General features: G+C 40.8%; 1 protein-coding gene and 3 long non-coding RNA genes across 4 annotated transcripts; 1 reads left to right on the top strand and 3 right to left on the bottom strand.

Moving 5' to 3' along the window:
• Positions 1 to 752: 752 nt before the first annotated feature.
• LOC146673506 (uncharacterized) lies at positions 753 to 2,819 on the bottom strand. Its single transcript, XR_014910533.1, has 3 exons — positions 2,681 to 2,819; positions 2,224 to 2,307; positions 753 to 1,520 (listed from the first exon to the last, which is right to left on the bottom strand). It is a non-coding gene; the product is annotated as an uncharacterized LOC146673506 (long non-coding RNA).
• A 1,654-nt stretch (positions 2,820 to 4,473) lies between these two features.
• LOC146673505 (uncharacterized) lies at positions 4,474 to 6,910 on the bottom strand. The gene is made up of 3 exons (XR_014910517.1): positions 6,789 to 6,910; positions 6,328 to 6,411; positions 4,474 to 5,620 (listed from the first exon to the last, which is right to left on the bottom strand). It is a non-coding gene; the product is annotated as an uncharacterized LOC146673505 (long non-coding RNA).
• Positions 6,911 to 11,962: 5,052 nt separating this feature from the next.
• On the bottom strand, positions 11,963 to 27,105 carry LOC146673503 (uncharacterized). The gene is made up of 9 exons (XM_085401802.1): positions 27,009 to 27,105; positions 26,535 to 26,570; positions 24,978 to 25,238; positions 24,653 to 24,898; positions 24,380 to 24,568; positions 23,724 to 23,807; positions 14,578 to 14,661; positions 13,352 to 13,444; positions 11,963 to 12,784 (listed from the first exon to the last, which is right to left on the bottom strand). The coding sequence occupies exons 1-9, from the start codon at positions 27,037 to 27,039 to the stop codon at positions 12,699 to 12,701; spliced, it is 1,110 nt and encodes a 369-aa protein (XP_085257928.1). The 5' UTR covers positions 27,040 to 27,105; the 3' UTR covers positions 11,963 to 12,698.
• LOC146673504 (uncharacterized) lies at positions 15,453 to 21,553 on the top strand. The gene is made up of 2 exons (XR_014910481.1): positions 15,453 to 16,522; positions 19,665 to 21,553. It is a non-coding gene; the product is annotated as an uncharacterized LOC146673504 (long non-coding RNA).
• Positions 27,106 to 27,262: the final 157 nt, after the last annotated feature.

Genomic DNA, 27,262 nt, shown 5'->3' with positions numbered 1-27,262 from the left:
AGTGTTGAATGCTGAACTGAAATCTATGAACAGCATTCGAACATATGAATCTTTTTTGTCCAGGTGTGTGAGTGCTGAGTGGAGTGCAGTGGAGATGGCATCATCGGTTGAGCGATTGGGCCGATACGCAAACTGGAAGGGGTCCAGGGAGGGGGGTAGGACAGTCTTGATATGCTGCATGACTAGTCGTTCGAAGCACTTCATCAGGATGGGAGTAAGTGCAACAGGACGGTAGTCATTAAAGCAGGAGGGAGATGACTTTTTTGGGACCGGAATGATTGTGGTGGCTTTAAAACATGTGGGGACGACAGCCTGGATGAGTGATATGTTGAAGATGTCTGTGAAGACATCAGTGAGTTCCACTGCACAGTCTCTCAGTACACGACCATTATACAACCATTATATCCCAGATTCTAATAATATGTCTGCATTAAGTGGATAGTAATTACATAAATTGCAAAAAAGTGCAATAAACTACAAAAAAAAATTGAAAATCGTTTTTGATTTTTTAACATATATTTGTAGTTAGAGAAATTTAAGAGGCTTATCCCTCAAAACTGTAAATTCAAAAAAGTTGCACAAAATAGTTTCCCACCACAGGAAATTTATTTTGAGTGTCTTCATAGTTTTATTTTTGAAATACACCAATTTTTATATACTGCAGGGAAAACGAAAATAAATATTATAATGCAAATTTGCAAAATAACAGCATATGCATCAAAATAAACTACTTCCAGCAGTGCAATATGAGTCCTAAGCATCCCAGAAACGACACAGAAAGTCATAAAGTCAAACATAACTTTTAAAAACACCAGTATAGGCTCATGAGTCCCTGATGGTAAAAAACTACATTTCCGCGAAAATGATGTCACTTCCGGTTTCGGGCAGGTCATGGCGGACATGCGAAAGTTCGCGCTGACGTCTATTCCAACGTAGGAAGTGTTATGAACAGCTGATCGGATCGGCAAAGCGTGTTTCTGGAATATTATGTTTTTGTTCCTGCAAGCGCTTTTTATGCAGTTTTTGCAAAGCTATATGTGGAAGGAAACTGTGACCGTGGACAAGCTGATGGCATAAGATGTAAGTACAACTCCTCCGGTTTCATTTGCAAAAAAAAATTATTGCGCTAGCTTACGTGGTTGCAGTGCTACCAGGATTTAAAAATAGTTACGCAAAACAGAGCGTGCCCGCTCCGACCGGTTTTAAAGGGTTAATCCCTGCCTTTGCTCTCACTCACTTCCTCCAATTGTTGCCAAGCTACTTCCCCCTGACACCACCTTGCAATCTCTTTCAGATTATACCCTCAGCATAAAATATTAAAATATAAAATAAAATGCAGCCATTGCCATTTCTCTATTAATATGTGTAAGACTGCGACTGCAGCTGGTTTCAAAGACGTCTTCTTCTTCTTTGTCTTCTTCAAGTGAGGAAACAATCTTACTTTCTGAATCTGAGCTGTGGTGAAGGTGTGTGGGTCAGCTTCAGTGAGGAGTAGATGACTGTTGTCTCTAATGAAACATCTGAAACAAACACAGAATAAAGAAGTTTAGCTGTCAGGATGTAAACATGAGAAAAGAACTGCAAGCATTCAAACATGAGGCCACAGCACATTAACTTAGAGCGACTTTTACACCTCTGCTGAGTTTAGTTCTCAAAACAGGAAACGTAGTGACCACAGAGCTGCTCATGTTACCGTTTACCAAAGGTTAATTGTTGTCTTCGTGCGGTACACAGAAAACATGAACGTTTCGGCTCACTAACAGCCAAACTTCAGGAGTTTGCAGTTAAAATGATCAGAGTGCTGTTAACACTCTCTTCACCCTGTTCCCTACTCTCACTACAGATCACCATGTCATCTGCAACATTATAATCCACAGAGACTGCTGCCTGAGCTCATTTGTCAACCTGTCCCATCACCACTGCACTGCACCACAGTTCCTCTCTCAGGACTATCATCTGTTTTCTCCAGATACACAAAGACACAGTGAAGCTGCTGCTGAAGTTCTCTGCACTTGGTTGCACTTCTCCATCAACACTCTTAAACATCACATCTGAAGAGCTCTTTCTCTGCAAGAAGCCACACTGCTGCTCACTGATCGTCACTTCTCTTTGTAACCTTGCTTCAGTGACTCTTTGCCTTAGCTTCATGGTAAAACTTATCAGTGGAAACAGCAGAGGAGCTTTAAGAAATGTAGAGACTTTCTAACAGGAAACTTGTCGTACCTCTTCTCCTGATTGATCCGTCTCGGCCGTCTGCTGATGTTCTTCTCACTGATGAGGAGGTGGCAGCTGCTGCAGGATCTCTGTCTGCAAAATCAAATGTAAATGTTTCCTAAATATAACAGAACTGTTGCTGTTTCATGATTTGTGTTATTAATCTAAGAATATCCATGTATGATTTTCTATCAACATAAATGAAATAAAGATTGTGAGTCATAAAACAGAAAGCTTCTGTTCACATCAACATTATTTGACCACAAAGTCGTGTGTGTCATGTGACTGTTTTTAAAGGACCAGTTTAATAATCACACCTACATGTGTTTGGTCTGTAGTGCTGTTTGTCCGCTTAGATTAATGTGAACTGGTCACAGTTGAAGATATCTGATTCATTTTTCAGGTGAACTGTCCCTTTAAGTCTTCAATATGTTCACATTAAGTTTGAGCAGAATGTGTGTCTCACCTTCAGGTTTCCTTTGGACACGTCTTTTCACCAGTACAACCAGTACAAGCAGCAGCAGCCCAAATATGAAGGGAACAGAAACCATCACAGAGAGAGGAGGAGAGGACTGGTGAGGAGGAGGAGGAGGAAGAGGAGGAGGAAGAGAGGTGGAAGACCCTGGAATTAAAGAGAAAAATGAATCTTTGTGGTCAATTTGTGTTGCTTTGGATTTAAGGTCTGTAAAAGAAACTGAAGCCTCACCTGTGACAGTGATCCAGCTGGATGGAGACTCTCCATGACCGCTGATGTCACACTTGTAGAGGCCTTCATCAGACCTGGAAACATGCTGGATGGTCATGTGACCTGTAGGCTGCTTCCTGATGAGGGAGCCATCTTTATAGAAAGCAGCTGGGAGGTTGGAGGGAGTGGTCTTTGTTTTACAGAGCAGAGTGACGTCATCTCCCTCCATCACAGGGAGGACAGGACTCTGCAGGATCACTGATCCACCTCAACACAGAGACAAACTACAGCATTTCATCCATTTACACACAGCTTCATCAACACTAACTCCACACACTCAGCTTACCAGTGACTGTCAGGTTAACCATGTTACTGATGGGACCCTCACTGGACTCACACCAGTAAACTCCACTGTCCAGTGGGTACACGTTCTGAATATCACAGGAAGAACCAGCTGGTTTTCCCCACCCAGCTCCACACTGAGTCCTCTGCCGTCTGCTTGTGTTTCTCCTCAGAGTCCATCCAGCAGAGCTGTCGTCCTCCTCACAGCTCAGAGACACAAAGTCTCCTTTAAAGAACTGAGAGCTGCTGGGACTCACAGTCAGACGAGCTGTGGGAGAATTTATTGTAACTTGAACAAAAAAGTAAAAATAAAATTAGTGTTTGAGGTGACCTGAAGTTTATTCAACAGATCGTGCCAGAACACTGCATAAAATAAAGCTGGTTGGTTGATTTTGCTGCCTTTACGTAGCTGCTATGTTCATTATTTGTTTAAGACTATCTCCTCCGCACTCTTCTTCTGATTGGCTGCCCTTCTGAAACAGACAGACAGCATGAACGTTTCTTTGGTTTGAACCTTCTGGTGTTGGTTCTCTGTACGCACACATAACATAAGGAAATGACTGTATTTTACTGCTGTAATGTTTAACTGATCTAAACCACCGATTGCACTATTTTCACTCAAATATTAAACTGAACCACATTTTTTTAATGATTGAAGTTTTACTGGATTTTTAATTTTTGTTGTTTTTAATTCTGAGCTTCCCCTAACACACACATCTGGGACTAATCTGTCTATTATTGGTCAGAGATGCTCTTTGGGTCTGCTTAATTGTTCTTTGTGTTATTCTGTCATAAACAGGTTCACTAACCTTGATTTGTTGTGTGGCAGAATAGAAACATTAGAACTGAAAAGAAAGCACAAGATCATAAATATTCAGTGTCTTTTAGTGAGTTTTTGCTTACAGGAGCAGTGACCACAAACTGAGTCTCAGACTGATGAACACAAAACAATTCCTTTGAACAGGATGTGATGATGCAGTTTAAGACTGAGGTGGTTTACTCAGAATTTTGAATGAATTTAGTGAAAGAAAACTCTGAACCTGTTAAAACCTTCTGCTAATGACAGAACCAGCTGAAATGGTAAACGGTAAAGCTAAATGCACATATTAAGATTTAAAAAGAGCATGAGGTACTTACGGAGCAGCCGCAGATGAGGTGCTTTTCCCATCGTACCACACAGAGGTGTGAGATCTTTCAGTTAAAACCGCCTCCTTCCTCTCAGTAGCACAATTTAGAGTCAAGTAGGTGGCGGACCTCTATGGTCTGTTGGTCTGACCATGTGCCTTCCCCGCCCAAACTGTTGTTGCTTGGTTTTTCCACACAAATGTGTATATTTCGGTATATGTATATAGGTGTATATTACAAAATGTGAAGGAGGCGTGGCCACAGCTGGGACATATAAATCATGGAGGGAGGACGACTCTTTAAATAACTCATCCTTTTTATTTATATGTTCCAGTTCTTCTATCCTCTCCATCATTGACTGTTTCACTATGTTTGTGAGATTTATTTTTCACAAGTCAATGTTAATTTATTTATTTATTGAGCATTTAGATTTTTGTTTATAATCTTTAAGGGCTTGTAATTAATGAGAAAATGTTATTATCTGAATATATTATTATCTAAATATTTAAATACTTACATGAATGGGTTATTTGGGCCATATATGCATGAAGATCACTGGACTGTAATAATTTATAATGTTTAAGTGAAGCTGAATTGTTTTGTGTCTGTAACAGTGCATAACATGAGTGATGCAACAGCAAATATAAATATTACTTTGCCTTTTGTAATTATTTATAATGTGTCTCTCATGCATGTGACAGAGCTGCAGGCATCAGATGAATGACAAACACTTTAACATTGTTTATTCAATTATATGTCACATTTAACATTACAAAAAAGAACAAGTAAACGATGAGTAAACTTTCACTTAACTGTAACAGCCATTCTGTGTCTGTATCAGGGAAACATTAAATTCAGTGGTGGTTCCCTTCAAAGCTCTGCATCTCTTTTTATTTGTCACAAAATTTTACACCAAATTTACATCAAACCTTCAGCTTCCACCATTTAACCCTTGCCTTTGCTCTCACTCACTTCCTCCAATTGTTGCCTAGCTACTTCCCCCTGACACCACCTTGCAATCTCTTTCAGATTATACCCTCAGCATAAAATATTAAAATATAAATAAAATGCAGCCATTGCCATTTCTCTATTAATATGTGTAAGACTGCGACTGCAGCTGGTTTCAAAGACGTCTTCTTCTTCTTTGTCTTCTTCAAGTGAGGAAACAATCTTACTTTCTGAATCTGAGCTGTGGTGAAGGTGTGTGGGTCAGCTTCAGTGAGGAGTAGATGACTGTTGTCTCTAATGAAACATCTGAAACAAACACAGAATAAAGAAGTTTAGCTGTCAGGACGTAAACATGAGAAAAGAACTGCAAACATTCAAACATGAGGCCACAGCACATTAACTTAGAGCGACTTTTACACCTCTGCTGAGTTTAGTTCTCAAAACAGGAAACGTAGTGACCACAGAGCTGCTCATGTTACCGTTTACCAAAGGTTAATTGTTGTCTTCGTGCGGTACACAGAAAACATGAACGTTTCGGCTCACTAACAGCCAAAGTTCAGGAGTTTGCAGTTAAAATGATCAGAGTGCTGTTAACACTCTCTTCACCCTGTTCCCTACTCTCACTACAGATCACCATGTCATCTGCAACATTATAATCCACAGAGACTGCTGCCTGAGCTCATTTGTCAACCTGTCCATCACCACTGCACTGCACCACAGTTCCTCTCTCAGGACTATCATCTGTTTTCTCCAGATACACAAAGACACAGTGAAGCTGCTGCTGAAGTTCTCTGCACTTGGTTGCACTTCTCCATCAACACTCTTAAAGAAAACATCACATCTGAAGAGCTCTTTGTCTGCAAGAAGCCACACTGCTGCTCACTGATCGTCACTTCTCTTTGTAACCTTGCTTCAGTGACTCTTTGCCTTAGCTTCATGGTAAAACTTATCAGTGGAAACAGCAGAGGAGCTTTAAGAAATGTAGAGACTTTCTAACAGGAAACTTGTCGTACCTCTTCTCCTGATTGATCCGTCTCGGCCGTCTGCTGATGTTCTTCTCACTGATGAGGAGGTGGCAGCTGCTGCAGGATCTCTGTCTGCAAAATCAAATGTAAATGTTTCCTAAATATAACAGAACTGTTGCTGTTTCATGATTTGTGTTATTAATCTAAGAATATCCATGTATGATTTTATATCAACATAAATGAAATAAAGATTGTGAGTCATAAAACAGAAAGCTTCTGTTCACATCAACATTATTTGACCACAAAGTCGTGTGTGTCATGTGACTGTTTTTAAAGGACCAGTTCACCCCATAATCACACCTACATGTGTTTGGTCTGTAGTGCTGTTTGTCCGCTTAGATTAATGTGAACTGGTCACAGTTGAAGATATCTGATTCATTTTTCAGGTGAACTGTCCCTTTAAGTCTTCAATATGTTCACATTAAGTTTGAGCAGAATGTGTGTCTCACCTTCAGGTTTCCTTTGGACACGTCTTTTCACCAGTACAACCAGTACAAGCAGCAGCAGCCCAAATATGGAGGGAACAGAAATCAGCACAGAGAGAGGAGAAGAGGACTGGTGAGGAGGAGGAGGAGGAGGAGGAGGAGAAAGAGGAGGAGGAGGAGGAGGAGGAGGAGAGGTGGAAGACCCTGGAATTAAAGAGAAAAATGAATCTTTGTGGTCAATTTATGTCGCTTTGGATTTAAGGTCTGTAAAAGAAACTGAAGCCTCACCTGTGACAGTGATCCAGCTGGATGGAGACTCTCCATGACCGCTGATGTCACACTTGTAGAGGCCTTCATCAGACCTGGAAACATGCTGGATGGTCATGTGACCTGTAGGCTGCTTCCTGATGAGGGAGCCATCTTTATAGAAAGCAGCTGGGAGGTTGGAGGGAGTGGTCTTTGTTTTACAGAGCAGAGTGACGTCATCTCCCTCCATCGCAGGGAGGACAGGACTCTGCAGGATCACTGATCCACCTCAACACAGAGACAAACTACAGCATTTCATCCATTTACACACAGCTTCATCAACACTAACTCCACACACTCAGCTTACCAGTGACTGTCAGGTTAACCATGTTACTGATGGGACCCTCTCTGGACTCACACCAGTAAACTCCACTGTCCCCTTCCACTGTCCCGAGGAAGCATGAAGAATCATCATATCTTACATACCAGTCTCCACACTGAGTCCTCTGTTGTTTGCTTGTGTTTCTCCTCAGAGTCCATCCAGCAGAGCTGTCGTCCTCCTCACAGCTCAGAAACACAAAGTCTCCTTCAAAGAACTGAGAGCTGCTGGGACTCACAGTCAGACGAGCTGTGAGAGAATTTATATTTTTGAGCAAAAACATTAAACCCTTTCATGCATGATTTCTGACAACCTCAATCGGGATTTTTTTCTTAAGTATTTTTATTCATCTTTAGGCATGAAAAAAAGATTTCTCAACTTAATTTGTTAAACATGTACTTTCCAAAGAGTTTTTTTTTTACATGTGGTGGACAACATACATTTTGACTCATGAATTTGAAAGACAGATAAATATTATATACAGTGTAAAAACTATAAAATATCAAAAATATTTTTCAACTTTTGTTGTTTTTAAACTTATGTGGTAACACTGCTTCTGTTGCTGTCCAGTGCAATGAGCCTCCCTCCTCTCTATGCATCAGTAGTGGATTATGTGCAAGTTTACCATCAACACTGACACACATACAAGAAAACAGCCTTTGAATAGCTGTTCACTGTAGTGACCACTATGCATGAACGGGTTAAATAAAATACGTCTCAACAAAGTAAGTATGTTACAAAGATCTTTCTTGGTGTGTGTAGCGACTTCCACAGTCTCTAGAGGCCAGAGATGGAGCCTGCCTCTTTGACTGACGCACTGTCAACTTTACGCTATAATGCGAGAGGTGGAATTGTTTGCTCAAAGTGCTTTGAGAGTTTACAGAGTAATGTGATCGGCTCGCGATTAAGACTCTTAACATCACAGGCTCTAATGCAACAAAGGGAAACTCGTTGTGCAGCGGTCAACAAAAACTACGGCTACCCAGCCCTCTCAGTCAAAATCAAACCAGTGAATGACAGACTGACAACGCCCTCTTAATGTCACCACTAGCACCCACCAACCAAACAAATGAAAACCCATTGATCATCAAAAATTCAATACATTTAGTTATGGCTGCTACAGTGTGTTTGGGCTGCAGAATGAAGGTGAAGAGCAGAGCAGCTTGTTCAGTAGATGTTTAAACAGCAGACATAACATAAAATAAAGAAAATTTTTAGATTTTGCTGTCTTGATGTTTCTCTTCAGTCCATCAGCTCATGCAACAGCTCATTGTTCTGACCTCCATCTCAAATATGCTAAATTTTCTCCTCCTCCTTTGCTCCACCTTTCTTCTGATTGGCTGCCCCTCAGAAACAGAAGGTGTGAAAAGCAGCAGCCTGGAGCTGTCGGTTCTCTGTATGCACACTCTTACTATAAAGTAAGGAAGTGCTTCAGCTGAGGTGTCATCTTTAACTTCTTTAAACCATTAATGTTGTTAATACATTTTTATACAAATATTGAACTGACCCACGCATTTCTTTTGTTCAGTTTTACTGCATTTACTTTTATTTCTTCAAGAAATTGATCAAATTGGCTCAAATTACCATACCATAGGATCTGGTTCTAACCTGTCTCTATTCCGGCTCCATTTTTGCTCCTTGTGGCTCTGTTCTGTGCTGGGAAAGGCCTGTTTTATGGTCTTGTCACAGGACAGGATCACTTACCTTGATTTGTTGTGCAGCAGAGGAGAAACATTAGAACTGAAAAGAAAAGAAAAGATCATAAAAATTCAGTGTTAATAACAAATATAAGCTCACAGGAACAGTGACCACGAACTGAGCCTCAGACTGATAAACTCAAAATGTTTTCTTTGAACAGGATGTGGTGATGCAGTTTAACACTGTGGTGGTTTATCTGCAGCATCGACCACACACTGAATTTTTAATGAAGTGAAACTTTGAGCTGAATTAAAGCACCTCAGATAGTCAGGAATACTTATTATTTCCCATTTTAGTGAGAAGCCACAAGTCTTCCTCTTTACATTTTTATCTCCTCGACATTTTTTCTTTGGACATTTCTTTCTACATGGTCATTAACAGTAATTGATTTAAATAAAATATATCTTGCTTTATCTCATCTTATCTTCAATAAACATAAAAACATAAAATTTTAAGAAAGTATCTGGTACTTACAGAGCAGCCACAGAAGACGTGTTTGTCCCATCGTGGCACACAGAGGTGTGAAATCTTTTCGTTCAATGCAACAGTTAAACCCTCCTCCTTCCTCTCAGTAGCTCAGTGAGGGTCTGTGGTTTCTCTGCAGCAGTTCTGGAGAAAAATCTCTCTGATCTTTTAGTTTTAAGCTGAGCTGTGAATCATGTGATGTATTGTAGTGATGAAGAAGAAAAAATTCAAAATGTCAGGAAGGTTGGTCACCTGATTTTATTTCATTACTCACAGAAAACTGATGTTTAGCGTATGTGTTCTTTTTCTTTCTTTCTTTTTAAAATATATCTCCTCTTGATTGAGCCTTTGTTTAGGGTCAGGTCATCTGTTGTCCTTTGTTCCACGTTTCCATGTTTCAGTCTGCCTCCGCCAGACTGTGACAGAACGACCCTGTTGAACCAAGCAGACATTTATTTCAGTGACTTTTTTAAATTTAAGATTCTTGTTACGTAACTTTGCAGACGTTCGATTATTTCCTGTGTAGGAAATCAGGAGGAGGAGACGGAGGCTTTTTGGGCTCTAGTGATGGGATTTCCGGCTCTTTTTAGAGAACCGGCTCTTTCGGCTCCGAACCGGCTCTTCAGGTTGTTTTGTTGCTTTAATAAACAATAATATAAAATTATGCACAAAAGGAATTACTAATGTAAAAAAGAGTGGTTTTATTTATATATTTTTATATTTAAATATATATGGTGGCCCCTACAGACAACGTACGTACAAACTCCAAAAAGCACATTTCTAGTGTTAACTGAACTTCCAAAGCAGAGCTACTAGATCACTTAAATTACACAATTGAAAGCATATGTGTATTGTTTGTGTATTTATACACAAGCACTCATATATATTCAAATAATTAAATAAAATTAATTTACCTGTTACTACACCAAATCCGGTCGTTGGTACTTGCTGGCTTGTGTAGCCACTAGGTAACAAAAGCTCAACACTGTGCCCAGCATCCTGGAGCACTTCTGTTGTGTTTTGTACGTGTTTTTGGAGTTTTTGCGTGACTTGAAGTTTGTACGTGCTTTGTCTCTAGGGACCACCGTAAATATACTTTTACAAAAACCAACTAGTCACAGTTCAACTTTTAACCATTTAAATTTTCAGCTTTTTCCTTTTAAACAAATTTAAAGTGAAACAACACAAAACACTGCAAACCACAACACAATTAAATATAAATTATAATATGAAAACAAAAAGAAGATGCATATTCTCTGTCATATGGACCTGCATGAATAAACTTTCTGAATCCTTTATCATCCGCAACTGAAAATAGTTGTGGATTACTATACCTTTCTAATGTGACGTTGTTGTCCCTGGCTCTCTCTGTCTCTCCCTCCTGCTCTGTTCCTGTGCTACATGCGGAGTGAAGCGGGAAAAAAAGTGCGAGAGAGAGAGAAAGAAAAACCTTACAGCTCGCGATAAGGAGCCGGCTCGCGTCATTCACTTCAAAGACCCGGCTCTAAGAGCCGTTTCGTTCGCGACCGACACATCTCTAGTCCTTACTACTTCCTTTGTATTTTGAAGGTTACTTTCCTTATGGATCTTCTACATCATGCTTTGATGTTTTGCCCCTCCTTGTCTCCTTCATCCTTCTCCATGTGAACCAGAAATCAGTCTCAGTTCTTCAGTTTCCTTTTCTTATTCTTCGTCATTTTCTGTTTTGCCATATGTGTCTGAGAGTAATGAATGAACGAACAACAGTTTAACTGTGTGTCATTTTGCAAAATTTTATGTGAAGGCTGTAAACATGTAACTTTCATGAACACTGTTAGACCTGACATGATTAAATACAGCAGACAGATGTTGCAGCTGTGCGAACATCACATTTAAATCACTTTGAAATGAGGCTCTGAGGTGAGGATGGGTCCGTCGGTTAAAACACCTGCTGCCTTACTCCTCTCTCTTCAGGTCTCCTCTTCACCTTGAGATGTGCAAGTGTGAGTCAAACTTTAGCATCAGAGTGTGGTATAAATATAGCCACTAGGTGGCAGCACAGGGGCTTCAGTTTGGCCCACAGTGGCTTCCACTCTGAGCTTTAATGGCACAAAACTGTAAATACAGAGTCCGAAAGAAAAAGCTACATCATCAGAAAAGAGATCACACAGGAACGGAGAGTCAGTGTTCTGCAGGCTGCACACATTTTGACACTTATCCTGCAGTCATAGAAGGAGAGGTGGGGCACAGAGGTGGACAGGTTACCTGCATTTTAGCCCCGTCTGTCACAGGACTAACACAAAAAGACAACCTTTCACACTCACATTCACTCTTATGGGCAATTTAGAACCACCAGTTAATCTAACCCTACTAACTGTATGTCATTGGACTTTTGGAAGAAGCTCCGGCTTCCTCCAAAAGTCCAGCTACCAGCTAGTTTGAGGCATGAAAATGCAACTCCACACAGAAAGACTGGATTCAAACCTTGTTCCTGTGAGGTGATGGTGGTGACTACCACACTATTTTTCCTCCCTTAGTTGACTAATCAAACATAAATTCATATATGAATGCAAATACTCTTCAAATTACGATGGAAAATATAATAGTTATATAACAGTAACAGTTTTTAAATGCTGCATGTTTGATGCTTTTTCAGTTTTTATGTTCCAAAAGATTATAAAAAGTTAATACTGACTTCTGTTGCAGACTGGAGTGTGACAAGCAAGCAATCTTTATCTGCTCAGTAGCTATTTTTCATAAATCTATGCTAAGTTATTAATATTTTAGAAACAATCTTCCTTCTTCAACTTCCACCATGTGATCCTTGCCTCTGCCTTCACTCACTTCTTCTTCTTGATGTCTGAAGTCATCCTATAAACTACATGTGATGGTGCCTAGCTACATTCTCCTCTGACACCACCTGCTTCAGGGCAGAAATCAGTCTCCTCTTTACATCTCTGGTGTTGCACAGGTGTGTTCAGTGACCAGAAAACTGCTTTATCTTTAAAATCTTTTATTAAAGACAAACATAAACTTTCCACTTCATCCTGAGCTCTACATTCAAACTGGTCCAGTGCAGCTGTACGACTGTAAACACACAGAGGATTAAATAAATAATAAATAATATAGAGAGGAGTGCAGGGATGTGTTTGGCAGCGAGCTGGACGTCACTGGTCAGACTGGTTAAACTGTGGTGAAGGTGTGTGGGTCTGCTTCAGCGAGGAGTAGATGACGGCTGAGTCTTTTTGAAAGTCTGAACACAAACACACAGATTACAGAAGGTTCAGTCCTGCACCGGCTCAGTTTATCACAGAGGAGCTGATGTGAGCAGGAGGAGTTTAACACTGCAGGTGAAAGAATAAAACTAAATCTGTCTTATACACTGTATGAACACCTGAATCTCACGAATATAATGACCAATATTTAAATGTACAAACATGCATTTGTAGTTGTATTCAGGCCTTTTGTGTATGAATGACAGAGCTGTGATGTGATAACTTACAAAGGCACCTTTTATTTCCTCGTCTCCTGACATCTCAGAGTTATTTACACCACCTTCACATTTATACAACATGTTTTCTTACTATAGTTACAGAATGTACTGTCTTCATCACACAAACTAGGGTTTGTCTGCCACAGCTGTGTGTATCATGTGTTTAACCTCTTCATATGTTTCTAATATTATAGTTAATCCTCCTCCCAGAGCTAATAACCACATTCATGTGACCACAGTGATTTTCACAGTGTGTGCTGCTACTCTTTTGCTAAACTTTCCTACAGAGGAGTTTGTGCAGCGAGCATGAAAGAGGAGCAGCTGTACCTCTGTGACTGCTGTTTGTCCTGATGGCGATCTGTGCATAGCTGACATCAGCTGTTCCATACAGTAAAGAATAAACTGCAGCAGGATCGCTCTCTGCAAGACAAGACAGAGTCATGCGACTGATACACAACTGTTGTTTGAGGGTGAGAAAAATTTGGACTTTTCATAAATTAGACCTGCAAGCAGGAGGATGCAGCGTGTCTGGTGTTTCACCGAAAGCTGCTTTTACACCTCAGCTAAGGTTCCCACATGTTTACAGACTGTGTTAGTTAATAAAACAGGAAGCTCAATGGCCACAAAGCTCCCCAACTCTCTCAGAAACATGTTTCACTTTTACATGATGCATTAAAATATTTTGCAAAACCAATTTCAAAGAAAAACACTAAACATTTTTGTTTTGTTCTGTTTTTTACGTTGATCTGACCGGGTTTACCATTTAGCAACGCATCATTATAACGTTTAACTTGGTTTGTCGATACATCACAAACAAAATGGGTTTGGCTCTCTGTGAAAGTCCAATGGACAAACTTTGGCTGTGTTTAATAAAAAGGATGGTGACATGATGAGCTTAGTGTGTTAATGTGGTTTATTAACATCATTACAGGGAACCAGCTTTAGTTCCCAACAAAGGATTCAGCTGTGGATGCTGGACGGCTTGAACTTCACTGTGTTCTGTTTAATGAGGTTTTTTTAATTTTTAGTGAGAGACACACAGCTACTTCCTCCAGCAGCACTTTCTGCCTTATTAAAGGAGGACTGAGAAATAAAAGCTTGTTATTACAAGGTATAATGTTATTATTACTATTATTATTTTAGCAGCAGGTTATTTAACTGAGGAAAGCATCGGAGGAGCTTCTCATTTCTTAAACATGTCAGAAGATATGATGTTGCTGTGTTTCAGACGGGTCAAATTATTGGCCTGTGTCAAGCAAAGAAGCAGCTTAGGAAAAGCTCAACTACTAAAACCTGGCTACGAATGACCCCACACGTTATTAAAACCTGGGGGAAAAAACTAAAGAGTGCAAATAAATCACTTAAACATTTGATGACAGCACATCACAAAGAGAGAGCATTTCAACATTTCTGCAGTGCACGATCTTTAATGAATCACTGCTGTCTGAAGTAGATTTCATCACAGTGCATCCAACACACGTTTAAACATCCTGAGGAAATGTCAGAGGATCATCGACGAGTTTAGAGACTGTGTAACAGGAAACGTTTCATACCTCTGGTCACATTTGACTCATACTGGCTGTTTGCTGTTGTTCTTTCCACTAAGGAGTAGGTGGCATCTGGTGCAGGATCTTGCTCTGTAAAACAAAGTCAGACTTTCCATAAACAACAGGACTGGTACTGCTGCTGCTGCTGCTTCAGCATTTGGAATATTAATACAGCTGAAATCCAGAAACATGTTGACACTGTGTGAAATCTCTTAACCACTTATTTTATTCACAATGAAGCACAGAAAACATTTGAAATATCGAAAAAGACTCATTTTAATGTTTTATGAAAAGGTTGGGACGGGTCAACAAAAGGCTGGGAAAGTAAAAAAGAAACAGCTGGAGAACGATGCTGCATCTAATCAGGTTAACTGGCAGGAGGTCAGGAATGTTAGGTATTTTAGTACCATGGTAGCATTTACTGGATATTGTTTTATAGTGACATTATGCAGGAAAACTCTGTCATTCAATAAGGCCCCTTTGTTTTAGTTATTTTTCTCTCTGACCCAAGAATTGATGTGTAAGACTCACAGGCTGGTACCCCAAGGTCGAAAACACCACAGAGATGAGACCACTTCCTTACTCCCATCCTCCCTTTTTCTTTATCTCCTGGAAAAGGCTCGTTAAAGGCTAGGTGGTTTGTTTCAGAATTCACTGATGAAAGAACTCTGTATTCTATGTCTAGGAGTGTATTTTGCTGGGATGATCATAAATTATAGCTGAACTGATAAACTACACAGGATACTTCTTTGCTCACAAGGCAGGAAGACGTTTCCTTATTTGGTCTGTACCGGTTTGAACTGGGAAAGCTGACACACGAACCTTTTTTTTCATCTATATAAACTGCTGTGTATCAAATAAACCTTTGAGTTGATTTGGGAAGGCAACCTAAAGCAGTCTCTGTTTTCTTGTTCTCCCAAGCTGCTCCCGAGCTCGTACTAACACGCTGAATGGCATACCTGAGTGTTACTTTAAATAATTAGGAATCTTAGAAGGAAAGGACAGAACTCTGCTTATCGCTCACGCCACGGAGGAAACCCGGGATGGCAATTTCCTTCAATTTTGGTGTCAGAAGTGGGATCCGCTGACAGAAGGTAAATACACGTCTTTAATATTTATATGAGACCGTGTTATGCCTCTCTCAGTGATCGATCCATAAAGAAACGGGATATGCTGACGAAGTTTCACTTAGTGATCCAGAGAGATACACTGACGACTTCCTCAGTCCCCGAATAAAGTAAATTAACCCTTGTGTGGTGTTGGTGGACACAGGAAGTTGCCTGTTGTCTTGAATATTTTAATTTTGTTTAAGTTGCTCACTCAGAAAGAGTGACACAGGAAGTTGCCTGTTGTCTTAAATACTTCTCGTTAAGTGAGAAGTTGCTCACCAAAGAGTGACACAGGGAGAAGTTGAACGGGTCTCACAGACCCGATTACCATACAAGGGTTAAAAGCAGTAAATTAAAAGCAGAAAGACACAGGAAGTTGCCTGTTGTTTTACGAGAAGTTGCTCGTTAAGCGAGAAGTTGCTCGCTAAGTGAGAGTTGCTCACACAAACAAAAATTGCTAGCAATAAATTTAAAGTGACCTCAGCTGTGCCGCAGCGAAAATACTAACCTAAATCCTCCTAGCGTGTAAACCCCTCTGGAAATCACTGAACATGAGTCAGAATTATTCAAAGACCACAGACAGGTCCGATAAAAAATCTAAAGTACCTGTAAAACCAAAAAATTAATAAAATACAAAATAAAGTCTCAAATAACGGCTCAGTATAACTCCCATTTCCGGTTACGTGTAACCTACGTCCGCGAATCGGTGAAGACGTCCATGATCACGTATCCAGAACATGCGGGAGTGCTTATGTGACTGACTTTGTTTACAACTTAAGAAGTTCAATGCATTCTAATTTCTTTTCGGAGCCTTATCCCGAACGATTATCGCCAGAAAACAGGTCAGTAGAAATGTTGAATATCATTTGTGATAAGAAAAGTAGTCTGCTTAAAAAGTCCTGTAGAAAATATATGATAGAATGCCGCGACGTGATGCATCAAATGTTACCGCTATGGACAAAAGGAGGGTAAATAATGACAAAGTCGCCGATTTCTTTAAGAATCTAAAGAAATTCCTGCTAACAATGTCCAGAGACAAAATTGACTTAAATGCAGTAACTATGTGTAAACAGAAGCCTGATGAATCTATCCTAGTATTCATAAAACGCTTTATGCACTGTTGGACAAGCTAGAGGTGCAAATTTAGCTCAGTTTTCCAGCAGCCGCAGACACCCAAAGCAAAAATGAATTTGTGTATTTAATTTAACACAAAGGGTGAAATGTTTGCTGACACTGATAACAGCTTATGTTTTCTCTGCCCTTATGTACCGACATGATGGAGAAGGAACATCCTCTGTGTCAGCTGGACCCTCAGCAGAGAATGAACTCAACATCCTTTTTGTCCGGTACTCTATGTCACACACTGTGCCAAAAAAACGTGTACAGACGCCACTAACAGGTAATCCCATGACTGGGAGCCACACTTTTGTTTCTCTCACACTGTTCAACAACATGATAACTGCTCACACAAGTGAAGGTCAAACAGTGATTTTGTTACATAACTCAGACATAGGTTACGAAATATGTCGTCACATAGATCTAACCTACCCTATCCACTGTACTATTTCTGCAGTTACATTGCCAGCTGAATACCAGAATATGACATTGTGGTCTAAAAGTGAGAATGAGATAGGATTTATTGACTGTACACTTTATCACGTACACCTATTAAAACACAACAAGCGAGTATATGTCAGGCAATGTCCCCTTTCCACGGAAAAAGCCGCAGCCCTAGATGTCATGATAGGAGATTTATTGACTACAGGAGTAATAAAGCCCACACTCCTGTCAATCCTGTGCCAAAGCCTAACAAACCTGGCGTATGGCGTTTCATACAAGACTTAAGGCAAATTAATGCAGTCAACATTCCTCTGCCACCTCTCGTTTCAGATGTTCACAGCATATTGACATGCATTGCATACACACTTTACCGTGGTGGAAGACACACAGCCGTTATTTGCATTCACACATAGAAATAAGCAGTACACTTGGACTCGTTTGCCCCAAGGCATGATAGACAGCTCTGCTGCTTTCTCAATGGTGCTTCACTCCTCCAGGGCTGCACCCTGATCCACATGTGGATGACCTCCTCCTCTGTGCTGAAAGTGTAAAAACTATGTCAAACTGCTACACACATGCTTCTCCAGCACCTCCAAAAGACTGGCCACAAAGCATCAGCAAAGAAAATGCAGTACTGTCAGACTTCTGTTCAATATTTGGGATTCACACTGTCTCACGGAAAACGTTCCATGACTGCAGACAGGGTCAAAGCTGTGACCTCTGTCCCTCGGCCCACTACACAGAAGGAAATGTTGTCCTTCCTAGGCATGGTGAACTATTGCAGACAGTGGATACCAGACTGTTCTTTTCATGACCACATTCTGCGTGACTGTTGTAAAAAAGACAAGCCTCCTCGAATACTGTGATCCACAGAAATGACTGTCTCTTTCAATGCATTACAGGGAGTGCTGACCTCCGCCACTCAAAGGTGCTGCCTGAATTGTTCAGGGAATGCCGGCCTGCCTGAGGGCAGTAGCAGCTTGCTCTATCATGATAAGGGACTGCGAGAAGCTCACACTCTCACATGACACTATTCTACACACCAATCACAAGGTCACGACCATTGTAGCAAACATAACTAAACAACATATGCAAATCTCACATTTATTGATCCTATGCTGTGTTCTTCTGACCGACAGGATGGCTCAGACAGGCTTGACGTTCATGACTGCATGACACGTATACAGGAATCCACAGCACCACGTCCAGATTTAGAGCAAACACCTATCCCAGACTCAGCCACGGTTTATGTGGACGGGTCCTGTTCAAGGCCGAATGACAACTCATTTCTTTGTGGCTATTCAGTGGTAACAGTGCCTGACATCATACTAGAGGCTCACTCATTACCATTTCACTCAGCACAAAAAGCAGAGCTCATGGCTTTAATACGCGCCTGTGAGCTACATTTGGATAAGCATGTGACAGTTTACGCAGACAGCCGCTATGCATTTGGCGTTGTGCATGACTTTGGCACATTGTGGAGACAGAGAGGATTTAGATCTGCTGATGGAAAATAAATTGCTAAATTCTGATTTTGTTCAAAGACTTTTTCAGGCTATACAGCTACCATCGGCCGTTGCAGTTGTAAAAACGAATGGACACAGTACAGCTGACACAGACGAAGCAACAGGTAATGCTTTAGCAGACGTGACAGCCAAGGCTGCAGCTGCATCACAGCTCCCACCTCCGCAGGAAGTATTATCTGTGCCCCTACAGCTGCCACTTGTTACACTCCCAGACTATTTAGACACAAATGTTGATTTAAAATTCATACAAGAGCAAGCCTCTGCATGTGATTACACCTATTGGGAGAATAATGACTGTACCTTAGATGACAGAGATGGCCTATACAAAATCTTAAGGGTTTGATTGCCCTCCCATATTCCCTGATGCCAGTCCTTGCCCGACATTTTCACTGTGTGAGTCATGTCGGACAAAGAGGGGTAATAGGAGCAATAAAATCAAGATTTGTAATTGAGAAAACATCACATGCAGTAAAAGCATATTAGCAACCTGTCTAACATGTGCGCGAACTAATGTAGGTAGCTCAAAAGCAAAACATCAGCATTTACCACAACCAGATTTTCCATTTCATACATTACAAATTGATTTTATACATATGCCAGCACAAGGAAGCATCAAGTACTTACTGGTAATAGTGGATCAATTTAGTAAACGAGTAGAAGCTTATCCAACCTCAAAAGAAACTGCAGAAGTAGTCTGTCAAAAGTTGAGCAATGAAATAATACCCAGATTCGGAATACCTCACCAGATTAACAGTGATAGAGGATCTTCATTCACATCAGAAGTAATTCAAAAGTGTGCTAAAACTTTAATGACCTGGGTCAAATTACTTCCTCAAGTCCTCTGTGAGATTGGAATGACTCCATCTGCAGTAACCAAATTATCTCCATTTGAAATAAGACTATTTCCAACACCATGGTCAGCTTCCAGAGGGGCACCGCTAGTAGAAGGTGATGTATATTGCATTGTCCACTGATGTTCACAACCTGGTAGAAAAACTGAATAATAACTATCAGAAAGTTTGTCTCTCTCAGCTTTTCCCCTCCACAGTTCCACCAGTGGAGACAAGGAGATGCATGTTGGAGAAGCCACTAAAACCAAGGACTCTCTGGGAGGCCGCGCGTGTTCCAGCCCCAGACTGTACTGGCAGTGACGAAGAACCAGCATCCTCACAGACGGACAACCTCAGTGGATTCATGCCAGCAGGGTTAAGACCAGCCCAATCGGACCATCTCAGGCGTCGGATCAAGCAGACGACATCTCCGGCGAGCCAGCGCCCGGAACTAGAGCAAATAAACACACACGGGTAGATGACATCTCAGGCGAGCCAGCGCCCGGATCCAATGCACACACACAATCACTGATTAACACACAACGCCTGAAAGAACAACAACAAGGTACTCGAACATCCAGCAGGAATAGAAAGCCAAAAGTACCACATGATGTCTAACCTGATAAAGCCAGACTCACTCCATCCTGATAATGGAGAAAATGAAATGCCCATTGTCATCACACGACGCTTATTCTGTGTCTCTCGAACCTGGGACCAGGCCAGGAGACGACTGAAGAACTGTTTTTCTTATATATTGTCTTATATATTTAGGTTATTTATCATATCTATCGCATTAACCTTAGGATTTCTCTTTGCTATTTTGTATTGTAAACTGCAACCATGTTCACATTTCTGCAGGTCATATTTTGCTGACTATACCTCATGCTCCATTTTGCAAGACACCTACTTAATGCACTCCTCACGCTCCCTAAAATCAGTAAATAGCAACATAGACGCCACTAATAAACCATTTTATGCACCCTCTAGAGCAGGAGCTAACGCCTGGTATGAAAATGCCAGAACAGCCGCTCGTGATTTAGGAAACAGTAACTGTTATGTCTGTTCAAAGGCTAATCCAGAACAGGTAATAGTAGGATACCCCATATCCGGTTTCCCCCTCACTGAGGGACTAGAGGAAATCGGCGGAGATAATGCTCTCTTTAAAGACACTTTACAGTTGACTCTGAGCCCTCTCGACTGCCTACTTAGACACACACACACACACCAACTAACCCTGAGACTCCATTAGGCGAATTATTGAAGTTATCTGATGACACCGCAGGGACCTGCGCCCCAATGAAACGCCCCAAGAATAGGTTAAAACCCTCACTGCCCTTAGGACAGATCCCTCTCCATTTTAATACTAGTATGATATGTCTGCGCAGACTAAAGTTAACTGGCCCAGACACACACATAGATTATACAAAGGATAACTACACATTCTTCTCTGACTCCCCAGGTGCACGCTGTAATGAGACATGGCTAGCTGTCTCTATGGCTGAAGTTTTATCCTATCTGGAGGAACACACACACAGTTCAAGTTCGAGCAGAGACTCGATCATTGTTCCCCCAGACGGTGTATTAAATGACACTGACTGGGGGGAGTTAGTTAAATCACACATGGCCACGCGCCTAACTAGAGCAATCCCACATGCTTATTGGTTGTGCAATAATACCCTTAGATTAGCTTTACCTGTTAATTGGACCGGTACCTGTGGTCTAGTAACCGTTGATGTATGCTGTACTTTCATTCCCAATAACACCGCCCCTAACGGTTCATTCACACAAGCTATGAATAAACTTGAAGCATTGCAGATAGAACTAATTGCCAATACAGGTCACGGTCAGTGGCTACATAAGTGGCTACAGGACACGTTTGGAAGATGGAAGGAACTAATTGTAGCCTTTGTAACCGTTGCAGCATGTTTTTGATGATTATTGTCTGTTGTGTGGTACCCTGTGTACGTTCAATGATAACCCGTATAGCTACTAGTACAGCTACTTCAATGTATTTGCAATTGGCACAAATTGACCCAGATTATGTGTCAGATGTTACCAATGATGTTCCTGATGTGTATATTGAACATTAGGTTGTGAACTATTACATTTTATGATTTGCTTTTTATATTATGTTATTACATTTGTGATTTTTCCTTTCTATTTGAGTTATTATTTTTAAAAATAATAAAAGAGGGGAACTGTTAGGTATTTTAGTACCATGGTAGCATTTACTGGATATTGTTTTATAGTGACATTATGCAGGAAAACTCTGTCATTCAATAAGGCCCCTTTGTTTTAGTTATTTTTCTCTCTGACCCAAGAATTGATGTGTAAGACTCACAGGCTGGTACCCCAAGGTCGAAAACACCACAGAGATGAGACCACTTCCTTACTCCCATCCTCCCTTTTTCTTTATCTCCTGGAAAAGGCTCGTTAAAGGCTAGGTGGTTTGTTTCAGAATTCACTGATGAAAGAACTCTGTATTCTATGTCTAGGAGTGTATTTTGCTGGGATGATCATAAATTATAGCTGAACTGATAAACTACACAGGATACTTCTTTGCTCACAAGGCAGGAAGACGTTTCCTTATTTGGTCTGTACCGGTTTGAACTGGGAAAGCTGACACACGAACCTTTTTTTTCATCTATATAAACTGCTGTGTATCAAATAAACCTTTGAGTCGATTGGGAAGGCAACCTAAAGCAGTCTCTGTTTTCTTGTTCTCCCAAGCTGCTCCCGAGCTCGTACTAACACGCTGAATGGCATACCTGAGTGTTACTTTAAATAATTAGGAATCTTAGAAGGAAAGGACAAAACTCTGCTTATCGCTCACGCCACGGAGGAAACCCGGGATGGCAATTTCCTTCAAGGAACATGACTGGGTATAAAAAGAGCTTCTCAGAAATGAAGACCACTGATCTGCAACAAACTGCGGCTACAAATTGTCAAGCAATTTCTCAACATGACAAGTTTCTCCACATAAAATTACCAAAACCTTTGGACATCTCATCATCTACAGTGCAGAATATCACCAACAAATTCAGAGAATCTGAAGGAATCTCTGTGCACAGGGCCCTCAGTGCTACTTGAGATCCCTGTTTTGAGCATTCAGACAGCACAAACTCGACTCTTTCATGGAAATCACTGCACGGGCTCAGGAGCACTGCAAAAATGTACTGTCTGTGAAGGAGAGGGAGCACTGGGCTTCATATCAGACCTCTGCTGGAAAGTCTGTCTCTCTGATCGTGTGGGGATGTTTGTATGTAATCGGCAGCTTGCACATGTGGAACGGCAAAAGTCAGTGTTGAAAAATGTATGCAGATGTATTTTTCAGGAAAGGCTCAGCATATTTCAGCAAGACGATGCCAAACTGCATACTGCATCTATTACGACAGTGTGAATTTGTAGTAGAAGAGTCCAAGTGGTGAATTGTCCTTCTTGCAGGACTTTGAGCAGCTGGAATCCTCTATGGGACAAGAATGAGACCACATTGCTCTCCTAAAAGTCCAGCAGCACCAGTCCTCAGTTCCCGCATGTTTACAGACTGTTGTTTTTGTTTGACATGACCCTGGCCAACTTTATTCAAATGTAAAAAGACTTTTGTTTTCTTTAAAAAGTACATATTTTCAGTTTACACATTGTTTTCTTTGTTCTATTGTGAACGGAACGTTTTATTATTTTATTAGGGATTAATGAAGTATTCTGATTGTGAAAAATATAAAGTTATGAGATCTGAAAATCACTGCAACCGTTTGGTGGATGGTGTGTAAAATATAGAAAAGAGCTAATGATGAGAACATGAGCAGTAAAACCGAAATAAAAAAAATCGAGGTGTTTCTTTCTCTCAGTCCAGGGGTGAGAAACTGAAACTGGACAGCAGCAGAGCTTCTCCTTCTTCTCCTTCTTCTTCAGCATGCTGATGTGCAGTTCAAACACACGGGTATTTGGTCGTAAAGTGAAGCTTTGAAAGTACTGACAGTATTAACATGCTACCTAATCAAACATGGGTGTTTGGGCCAACACACATGTTGTAAAAACCCCAAGCACGAGCTGGGCAGACCCTGTTGTGGAACCATCAGAGGAACATCAAAGACTTCTGAGATTATATAACAGGAAACTTTGCGTACCTCGTTTGCTGTTTGATTCCTTTCGGTGGTTTGCTGCTGTTCTTTTCACTGATGAGTAGGAGGCAGCAGCTGCAGGATCTCTCTCTGCAAATACCAAAGATTTCCCTCTGATAATACAACCGTTACTGCTGCTTCGGCATGTTAATATGTATAAAGCATTGTGTTTTTAATGAAGCTGAAATAAAACAGTAACTCTTTCAAAAATCTTTCTGAACGCTGAAAAAAATGTCTCTTTTTTTACAGTCAGATAGCTGGATGGTAGCAAAGCTTCTGCTCTCATCGACTCTCTTTGACCACAAAGTCTGAAAACACAAACTAATCATAAATATTAAAATATAGGGATATATTTCAAATATGATGATTATCATCAATTATAGTAGCTTAAAATGGACTTTTAGAATTTACTTAAAAATGTGAAGGTCTATGGCTCAACAACTCACAAATATAATAATGTGAAATTAACACATCCTGTGCACCATGTGACCATTTTTAAAGGAACAGTTCACCTCATAATCACACCTACATGTGTTTGGTCTCCAGTGCTGCTTATCCACTCAGATTAGTGACTGGCCAAACTTAGAGATATTTGATTACAGTTTTTTCCTTTAAACTATTTAACATGTTCACATTAAGTGTGAGCAGAATGTGTGTCTCACCTTCAGGTTTCCTCTGGACACATCGCCTAACCAGTACAACCAATACAACCAGCATTAGCAGCCCAAATATGAGGGGAACAGAAACCAGCACAGAGAGAGGAGGAGAGGAGCGCTGAGAAGGAGGAGTAGAGGAAAACGAGGAGGAGAAAGAGGCAGTGGAAGCTGATGGAGGAGGAGAGGTGGAAGACCCTGGAATTAAAGAGAAAAAGGGATCTTTGTGGTCACTTTGAGTCGCTTTTGGTCTAAAATCTGTAATATAAACAGAAGCCTCACCTGTGACAGTGATCCAGCTGGATGGAGACTCTCCATGACCGCTGATGTCACACTTGTAGAGGCCTTCATCAGACCTGGAAACATGCTGGATGGTCATGTGACCTGTAGGCTGCTTCCTGATGAGGGAGCCATCTTTATAGAAAGCAGCTGGGAGGTTGGAGGGAGTGGTCTTTGTTTTACAGAGCAGAGTGACGTCATCTCCCTCCATCACAGGGAGGACAGGACTCTGCAGGATCACTGATCCACCTCAACACAGAGACAAACTACAGCATTTCATCCATTTACACACAGCTTCATCAACACTAACTCCACACACTCAGCTTACCAGCGACTGTCAGGTTAACCATGTTACTGATGGGACCCTCTCTGGACTCACACCAGTAAACTCCACTGTCCCACGGGACAATATTGCTTGTGGTACAAGAAGAGACAGTTAATTGTCCCCACTCCTCACACTCAGCTCTGGTGTCTCTGCTTGTGTTTCTCCTCAGAGTCCATCCAGCAGAGCTGTCGTCCTCCTCACAGCTCAGAGACACAAAGTCTCCATCAAAGAACTGAGAGCTGCTGGGACTCACAGTCAGACGAGCTGTGGGAAAAACATAAACATTTTTTTCTTTTTTTTTTCACATAGAGAGAGACCATATCTCTGTTAAAAAAAGAGGATCCACAAGTGAAGCTTCTGCAACATTTTTTTGATCAGATGCCAAAAGCCCTCCCTTTCAATCTTGCTGCTATCCTTCTGTCACAAATCACCCTGATGAATCTCATCTCCATCCTGATATACTAGTAGATGTTAAAAGGCACTGGCAGGTAGATCTTGTTAAACAAAATATAACGTAACAGTTTATTAAATTCCAAATCCTAAATCTGGTCCAATACAGTAATACAACAATAAACAGAACAGCTCTACTCAGTAAACGTTTTTCTGTGAGTGCTGCTGTTCTGTTTACTTAGACAGAATCCTGATGGCTGACAGGTTGAACTAACCAGCTGTGCAGATGTTCATGTAGTGATCAAACACTGTGGGTTTTACATAAGTGTCCTATGTGCCTCTTAGTTCATCGTCTCTCTGAAGCAAAATGTTTTAGCTCCTCTCACTCAACACCAACCTTCTTCCCCCTCAAATAGGTGTGAGCAGCACTGTGGGGCTTTTTTGCTCACACATTTAAATATAAGGGATAAACCTCATCATACACAACCAACAGCAGAAAAAAGACTCAATTCAATTTGAAATTTTGAGCATGTTTGATGGGAAAAAAGATACCGAACTGCAAAAACGGATTTTTAATATTTTTAGGTAGACAGTCTGGTGAGAGCTGAACATGTATGTGACTGGATTTTCTCTCAGTCTATGTTAAAAGCACATCCGATCACTTTAACTAAGATTTACAGGTCACTCTGAAGACAACATGAAGATACTAACCTTTTTACATTCACCCTCTTTTTCTTTTTTTACTAATAAGGCCTCAAAAGTGCACGGAGCTTGTTCACTGGACTCTTATAGTAATATCGTTGACAAGAAATGTATCGACTTCCGTGTCAGGAGCTGCTTCTGCTCACGTCTTGGTATCTAGCTGACACTATTTGAAACCAGAAGGCTGAGCTTTTATAATGTCATTAAAAATACAATCAGCAGGATTTTTATTCAAATATTAAACTGAATCAAGACATTTTATTAAATGTTTGACTGAATTTTACCACACAGAGTTTCACTTCACCAACCGTGCATTAAAGCTGCTCTGACTCAGCTGGTCCATCTGAGCCTAACCAGTTTCTATTCTGTCTCTACTTTTGTCACATTCAGCACAGTTCCAAGTTGTTTTTACACTCTTTTATTTTTTATAAAAAGTGTTAGTTGGTAATAAAGCAGGTTGTCCCTCACCTTGGTTAGTTGTGCAGCAGAGCAGCGACATCAGGCCTGAAAACGAAGCACAACAGATACCAACATCTGTTTATAGGAGCAGCAGAACGGTGACCACAAATTAATTTCCAAGCGATGAACTCAAAACGACTTCTTTAAACAGGACGTGCCGTGTAGGAGGAGGTGAGGATACAGTTTCAAACTGCAGTGGTTTATGTGCAAAATCACATTTTTAATGACGTTTAAAAAGTAAAATGTTATAACCTCCTGTTACAGATGTAAAGCAGCTGGATAGAAAGAGCTGATGTGCACACTTCTACTTAAACCTTCTTACACCATCCTAAAAGTTGCATCTTCCTCTTTGTAGTCTCGTCTCTTGCCCATTTATCTCGAGGTCATTATCACAGTTATTGAGTATTAAGTGTCTCGCTGCCACTCTCAGCAGAACAGCTTCAAGTCACGCAATAAGATTTACAGGCAGCATGTGGTACTTACAGAGAGGCCACAGAAGACGTGTTTGTCCCATCGTGCCACACAGATCTGAGATCTTCTTGTTCCACAGAAGCACTTGAACCCTCCTCCTTCCTCTCGGCAGCGCAGTTTAGAGGCCCTGTGGTTTCTCTGAAGCAGTTCTACGAAAAAAAAGACAGAAAGAAAAAAGGAAAGTCCTGTAAGTTTCAGGTTTGAAGCTGAAATATGAATCACAGAGTTTATTAAAGCGATGAACGGGAAAGAATGAAACATGTCAA

The sequence above is a fragment of the Rhamphochromis longiceps genome, linkage group LG3, assembly GCF_057381845.1.
Source record: "Rhamphochromis longiceps isolate RC_006_pf linkage group LG3, R_longiceps_female_GT1.1, whole genome shotgun sequence".
Lineage (NCBI taxonomy): Eukaryota > Metazoa > Chordata > Actinopteri > Cichliformes > Cichlidae > Rhamphochromis > Rhamphochromis longiceps.
Note: the sequence above shows the minus strand (reverse complement) of the source record. Positions and strands in the feature narration are given on the sequence as shown.

What these genes read in the sequence shown, in the direction of transcription:
- LOC146673503 (XM_085401802.1), bottom strand. Translation starts at nt 27,039, where the DNA reads ATGGGACAAACACGTCTTCTGTGGCCTCTCT. An exon ending in CAGCTGGATCACTGTCACAG is followed by an intron (nt 24,569 to 24,652) that starts GTGAGGCTTCTG and finishes CTTTAATTCCAG; the next exon opens with GGTCTTCCACCTCTCCTCCT. An exon ending in TGAGTCAAATGTGACCAGAG is followed by an intron (nt 13,445 to 14,577) that starts GTATGAAACGTT and finishes CTTGTCTTGCAG; the next exon opens with AGAGCGATCCTGCTGCAGTT.